Here is a 7,560-nt window from a genome sequence, read left to right as displayed (position 1 = left end):
GACCCCCCTCCAAACACACACACACTCAATAGAAATGAACAATGACCCCCTCCAAACACACACACACTCAATAGAAATGAACAATGACCCCCTCCAAACACACACACCCTCAATAGAAATGAACAATGACCCCCTCCAAACACACACACTTAATAGAAATTAACAATGACCCCCTCCAAACACACACACACCCTCAATAGAAATTAACAATGATCCCCCTCCAAACACACACACCCTCAATAGAAATTAACAATGACCCCCTCCAAACACACACACTTAATAGAAATTAACAATGACCCCCTCCAAACACACACACACTTAATAGAAATTAACAATGACCCCCTCCAAACACACACACTTAATAGAAATTAACAATGACCCCCTCCAAACACACACACACTTAATAGAAATTAACAATGACCCCCCCTCCAAACACACACACTTAATAGAAATTAACAATGACCCCCCTCTCCAAACACACACACTTAATAGAAATTAACAATGCCCCCCTCCAAACACACACACTTAATAGAAATTAACAATGACCCCCTCCAAACACACACACTCTTAATATAAATTAACAATGACCCCCCAAACACACACACTCTTAATAGAAATGAACAATGACCCCCTCCAAACACACACACACTTAATAGAAATGAACAATGACCCCCTCCAAACACACACACACTTAATAGAAATTAACAATGACCCCCCTCCAAACACACACACACTTAATAGAAATTAACAATGACCCCCTCCAAACACACACACACTTAATAGAAATTAACAATGACCCCCTCCAAACACACACACCCTCAATAGAAATGAACAATGACCCCCTCCAAACACACACACACTTAATAGAAATTAACAATGACCCCCTCCAAACACACACACACTTAATAGAAATGAACAATGACCCCCCTCCAAACACACACACCCTTAATAGAAATGAACAATGACCCCCTCCAAACACACACACTTAATAGAAATGAACAATGACCCCCCTCCAAACACACACACCCTTAATAGAAATGAACAATGACCCCCTCCAAACACACACACTTAATAGAAATTAACAATGACCCCCTCCAAACACACACACACCCTCAATAGAAATTAACAATGACCCCCTCCAAACACACACACCCTCAATAGAAATTAACAATGACCCCCTCCAAACACACACACTTAATAGAAATTAACAATGACCCCCCTCCAAACACACACACACTTAATAGAAATTAACAATGACACCCCTCCAAACACACACACTTAATAGAAATTAACAATGACCCCCCCCTCCCCCAGACACACACACACTTAATAGAAATGAACAATGACCCCCCCTCTAAACACACACACAGGGCCCTCTTAAAGATGGGCTTATTGTTGCAGCTCTAAAGGGGATTCTCCAAACTTGAGATGGTCTCCCTCTCAGCAGGCTTGAATCAGTAGGCTTACCACTCCATTATACTGACTGGAGAAACGGCTAAGCTCCTACATAACGCCCCAGGTCAGAAAAATGGGTCTACCTAGTGTGTGTGTGTGTGTGTGTGTGTGTGTGTGTGACTGTATACTAGACTAGAGGTATGCCAGGGTTAGACAGACATTAAGATAACACCCATCATCTGAACTAGAGTGACTTGGGGTCATGGCTTAAAGACTAAGGGTCAGGACACCTGCTAACAGGGGGGAGAGAGAGAGAGAGAGAGAGAGAGAGAGAGAGAGAGAGGTTAGGGAGTATTTATAAGGATATGATAGGCTGCTCTCCAGTCATAGAGGATGTCTTTATACCCATCTCTCTAATAATGTAGGAGCTGTTGGCTTTTCCCAGAAAATCCCCATGTTTAACCTACAGATTGGACCGCATTCCATGTTTTCCCATTTAAGGTGAGGGAGGGCTGGGACGGAGAGATAAACAGAGAGATCAGGACGACAGTGATCCAAAAACCAACCAAGCTCATGACTGAGTACACACACGCGCACGTGTGTACGCACGTGCACAGACACTAGAGGATTAGAGAGTGTGAGCGAGAGAGAGCGAAACCGACAGAAAGACTGAAAGAGAGAAAGAATATACTCTCCCCTTCCCCCATCCTCTCCCAGAAGACACTGTTTGATATACAGTACCAGTCAAAAGTTTGGACACACCTACTCATTCAAGGGTTTTTCTTTATTTGTACTATTTTCAACATTGTAGAATAATAGTGAAGACATCAAAACTATAAAATAACACATATGGAATCATGTAGTTACCAAAAAAGTGTTAAACAAATCAAAATGTATTTAATATTTTAGTAGCCACCTTTTGCCTTGATGACAGCTTTGCACACTCTTGGCATTCTCTCAACCAGCTTCACCTGGAATGCTTTTCCAACAGCCTTGAAGGAGTTCCCACATATGATGAGCACTTGTTGCTGCTTTTCCTTCACTCTGCGGTCCATCTCATCCCAAACCATCTCAATTGGGTTGAGGTCGGATGATTGTGAGGTCATCTGATGCAGCACTCTCTCACTCTCCTTCTTAGTCAAATAGCCCTTACACAGCCTGGAGGAGTGTTCGATCAATGTCCTGTTGAAAAACAAATGATAGTCCCACTAAGCACAACCCAGATGGGATGGCGTATCGCTGCAGAATGCTGTGGTAGTCATGCTGGTTAAGTGTGCTTTGAATTCAAAATAAATCACAGACAGTGTCACCAGCAAAGCACCCCCACACCATCACACCTCCTCCTCCATGCTTCATGGTGGGAACTACACATACAGAGATCATCCGTTCACCTACACTGCGTCTCACAAAGACAAGGCGGTTGGAACCAAAAATCTCAAATTTGGACTACAGACCAAAGGACAGATTTCCACTGTTCTATTGTCCATTGCTCATGTTTCTTGGCCCAAGCAAGTCTCTTCTTATTATTGGTGTCCTTTAGTGGTGGTTTATTTGCAGCAATTCGACAATGAAGGCCTGATTCACACACTCTCCTCTGAACAGTTGATGTTGAGATGTGTCTGTTACTTGAACTCTGTGAAGCATTTATTTGGGCTGCAATTTCTGAGGCCGGTAACTCTAATGAATTTATCCTCTGCAGCAGAGGTAACTCTGGGTCTTTCATTCCTGTGGCGGTCCTCATGAGAGCCAGTTTCATCATAGCGCTTGATGGTTTTTGCGACTGCACTTGAAGAAACTTTCAATGTTCTTGACATTTTCTGGATTGACTGACCTTCATGTCTTAAAGTAATGATGTCGTTTCTGTTTGCTTATTTGAGCTGTTCTTGCCATAAAATGGACTTGGTCTTTTACCAAATAGGGTTATCTTCTGAATACCAGCCCTACCTTGTCACAACACAACTGATTGGTTATCTTCTGAATACCAGCCCTACCTTGTCACAACACAACTGATTGGCTCAAACACATTAAAGAAGGAAATAAATTCCAGAAATGAACTTTTAACAAGGCATGGTTAATGTAAATGTATTCCAGGTGACTACCTCATGAAGCTGACTGAGAGAATACCAAGAGTGTGCAAAGCTGTCATTAAGGCAAATGGTGTCTACTTTGAAGAAACTCAAATATAAAATATATTTTGATTTTTTTAACACTTTTTTGGTTAATACATGATTCCATTTGTGTTATTTCATAGTTTTAATGTCTTCACTATTATTCTAAAATGTAGAAAATAGTAAAATAGAGAAAAACCCATGAATGAGTAGATGTGTCCAAACATTTGACTGGTACTGTATGTGATCAGGAGAGGGTGATAAGTGACAGTGTTTCCATGGTGACCCATCATCAGACACATGCCAAACAGACAGCCTACTCTACACCAGCATTACTATCAACCTACACCAGCATTACTATCAACCTACACCCGCATTACTATCAACCTACACCCGCATTACTATCAACCTACACCCGCATTACTATCAACCTAAACCAGCATTACTATCAACCTACACCCGCATTACTATCAACCTAGACCAGCATTACTATCAACCTAAACCAGCATTACTATCAACTTAAACCAGCATTACTATCAACCTAAACCAGCATTACTATCAACCTAAACCAGCATTACTATCAACCTAAACCAGCATTACTATCAACCTAAACCAGCATTACTATCAACTTAAACCAGCATTACTATCAACCTAAACCAGCATTACTATCAACCTAAACCAGCATTACTATCAACCTAAACCAGCATTACTATCAACCTAAACCAGCATTACTATCAACCTAAACCAGCATTACTATCAACTTAAACCAGCATTACTATCAACCTAAACCAGCATTACTATCAACCTAAACCAGCATTACTATCAACCTAAACCAGCATTACTATCAACCTAAACCAGCACACACACTTGATCTTTAAGTGGGTGTTTAAAATATTTTAAAGTGTGTCTTAATCCCCTGTAGCTGTGTGTGTGTGTGTGTGTGTGTGTGTGTGTGTGTGTGTGTGTGTGTGTGTGTGTGTGTGTGTGTGTGTGTGTGTGTGTGTGTGTGTGTGTGTGTGTGTGTGTGTGTGTGTGTGTGTGTGTGTGTGTGTGTGTGTGTGTGTGTGTGTGTGTGTGTGTGTGTGTGTGTGTGTGTGTGTGTGTGTGTGTGTGTGTGTGTGTGTGTGTGTGTGTGTGTGTGTGTGTGTGTGTGTGTGTGTGTGTGTGTCTGCCAGTGAGTAGTCTAGCCCAAACGCCTATTTGTGTCCAGAATTATTTCTACAGGTGGCTGGGTTCCCATTATTCACCTACCTTTGTGCATGCCGGTGTATTTGTCCTTTATCACCGTCAGCTCGTAGATCTTCCCGAACTGTTCAAAGATCGGTTTGAGGTCCTTCTCCTCTAGATTCCGAGGAATCTGCCCCACGAACAGCTTGATCGCGTCGGCTTCCTTCATCGGAACACAGCGGGGAGAACGACAGGCGCTCTGCGGGGTTCGAGGTGAGAAGAGCGGGGTGAGTGCGATCAGAGTCGTGGTCCTCTGGAGAGGAGCGACCAGAGCTGGAGGGTGTTGGAGGAGAGAAGAGCGGGGTGAGTGCGATCAGAGTCGTGGTCCTCTGGAGAGGAGCGCCCAGAGCTGGAGGGTGTTGGAGGAGAGAAGAGCGGGGTGAGTGCGATCAGAGTCGTGGTCCTCTGGAGAGGAGCGCCCAGAGCTGGAGGGTGTTGGAGGAGAGAAGAGCGGGGTGAGTGCGATCAGAGTCGTGGTCCTCTGGAGAGGAGCGCCCAGAGCTGGAGGGTGTTGGAGGAGAGAAGAGCGGGGTGAGTGCGATCAGAGTCGTGGTCCTCTGGAGAGGAGCGACCAGAGCTGGAGGGTGTTGGAGGAGAGAAGAGCGGGGTGAGTGCGATCAGAGTCGTGGTCCTCTGGAGAGGAGCGCCCAGAGCTGGAGGGTGTTGGAGGAGAGAAGAGCGGGGTGAGTGCGATCAGAGTCGTGGTCCTCTGGAGAGGAGCGCCCAGAGCTGGAGGGTGTTGGAGGAGAGAAGAGCGGGGTGAGTGCGATCAGAGTCGTGGTCCTCTGGAGAGGAGCGCCCAGAGCTGGAGGGTGTTGGAGGAGAGAAGAGCGGGGTGAGTGCGATCAGAGTCGTGGTCCTCTGGAGAGGAGCGACCAGAGCTGGAGGGTGTTGGAGGAGAGAAGAGCGGGGTGAGTGCGATCAGAGTCGTGGTCCTCTGGAGAGGAGCGACCAGAGCTGGAGGGTGTTGGAGGAGAGAAGAGCGGGGTGAGTGCGATCAGAGTCGTGGTCCTCTGGAGAGGAGCGCCCAGAGCTGGAGGGTGTTGGAGGAGAGAAGGAAAAGGAGATGGACATAAAAACAAGATATGTAAATGTGTTATTTTATTTATTTCACAATATAGAATAATCATTGATTAATTGAATAAAACCAAATCAATATTTTTGGATGAATTCTCATATCTTTACAATATTAGCCTATTGACACAGACAATGGCACTTGCGCCTCTCATAAAAACAATTATGCAAATGATGATCAGCCAATCAAAGGATAATTAAGACATTTAAATTGCAATAAAAGAGAAATTAAAATGAAATATCAATAAAAGTGATATATTACCTTTAGGACGTGAGAGTGTTCGGAGCCCCTGGGGAAAGGAAAATATATGGTTTAGACGGTAGATGAGCGCTGTAGAGCGGCTGTGAGCGGTTTCTTTGTTTGGCCAGCTGTAGGTTACATACACTCATTGGATGTCAACGTATGGGGGCTCATCTCTTTGTCCGCCCCGGCTCAACATACACACAAAACACACATAAAACACATGCGCACAAAAACACAATATGGAGCTTTGGTCTTAAAAATCCTACCGATTTCAAGAGATCCTTCACTCCACGTTGTAAAATAATCCCGAGAGTAATTTGAGATGATTTTGTTTATTTTAACCACGTTTTACCGTGGCGTTGTTGTCTTCAGCGCACGTCTCCTGTTATCCTCCCTCCGGGTATAGTAGGCTCAATGCGATTCGTTCTCCGCTCTTTGTGCCAATCGCTCCCTCTCCCGGTTTCGAATCCGTAACAGATCAGTGGAGTTGCTGCTCCCGTTAAGGTCTCACGTCTTGGCAAGCGATCATCAGATCACATATCCCCAACCCGGTGCCTTGGTGATCCGTTATTTGCTCTATCCTCTCGTCACGACTCTTGGCAAATCCAGTAAAGCCAGTCAGTCACTCTCTGAGTACTGCCCTGTATGTTAGAGTAGTCAAATTTCTGCAATAATTAGGCTACAAGGCTATATTCTTAAAAACTATTTCTGCAGCAGCCAGCTATTGATAAATCCAGCAGTCCATTTATATAAACATTTAAGGGCTAACACATATATTAAAATATACGTATTAATATCTAACGTTTCCCTCCCGCGCTACCCCTCTTTTCCCTCAGTGTATAGGCTACGGTAGCGTTTGACGTCGTCTACCGGTGTCTCCCTCTCTCTCTAGCCTGCCCTCCCTCCCCCCTCTCCCTCGAGCGGTTGACAGGCTGTGACGTAAAAGGCAGGGACCGTCAAAAACTCTACTCCAACCTTAAAAAGAAAACCCATCTTATCTTTCGTAGACGTAGCCTACACCTTTTAGCCCTGAAAGTAGCATATAGGGAACACTGTGGAATATATATCGACAGCTATTTCAGTTATCAAAACCAGGATTAGTCGACAATTTGTATAAGCGTTTTCAAACAAGCTCTTTTACTATGTCTACGTTAGTGTCCAGTGTGTGAGTGCTCGTGGACGGTGCCTGTAGTTCTGGAACGCCGTGCTGCCTATTGTTCTGGCCGCGAGCTCTGGCCGTGGTGCTGAAGCCTGCCATACTACCAGCACGCGCGAGCGGCGTCATGACTACAGCTGCGCACACATCACACACACGCCAGGCTTGAGGTTGCCCTAACCAGTTCTTTTCTGCGTGTTGAACAAACGCTAAATTCGTAATCATATCCATAATGTGCACAAATACACCGTCGTTTCAGCCTAGAGAGGGAGGGATCCTCACCCCTCTGATACAGACAGGCACAGCAGACCTCATCTGTCCATGGTCCTGAACCAAGATATTTACAACCTTCATCA

At 44.8% G+C, this 7,560-nt stretch overlaps 1 protein-coding gene across 2 annotated transcripts in view; it reads right to left on the bottom strand.

Moving 5' to 3' along the window:
- LOC112236967 (CUGBP Elav-like family member 3) overlaps positions 1 to 6,913 on the bottom strand; it is a 64,073-nt gene extending 57,160 nt beyond the window's left edge. For both annotated transcript variants that reach the window (XM_042305099.1, XM_042305100.1), the window contains exons 1-3: positions 6,315 to 6,913; positions 6,067 to 6,094; positions 4,755 to 5,763 (exon numbers count right to left, since the gene is read on the bottom strand). In XM_042305099.1, coding sequence (XP_042161033.1) covers positions 4,755 to 4,899 — 145 coding nt within the window. In that variant the 5' untranslated portion in view covers positions 4,900 to 5,763; positions 6,067 to 6,094; positions 6,315 to 6,913. The remainder of the gene's footprint in view (positions 1 to 4,754; positions 5,764 to 6,066; positions 6,095 to 6,314) is intronic.
- Between the last annotated feature and the right edge of the window lie 647 nt (positions 6,914 to 7,560).

The sequence above is a fragment of the Oncorhynchus tshawytscha genome, linkage group LG23 (genome assembly GCF_018296145.1).
Source record: "Oncorhynchus tshawytscha isolate Ot180627B linkage group LG23, Otsh_v2.0, whole genome shotgun sequence".
NCBI classification, from domain to species: domain Eukaryota; kingdom Metazoa; phylum Chordata; class Actinopteri; order Salmoniformes; family Salmonidae; genus Oncorhynchus; species Oncorhynchus tshawytscha.
This window is presented reverse-complemented; position numbering and strand designations above follow the sequence as displayed.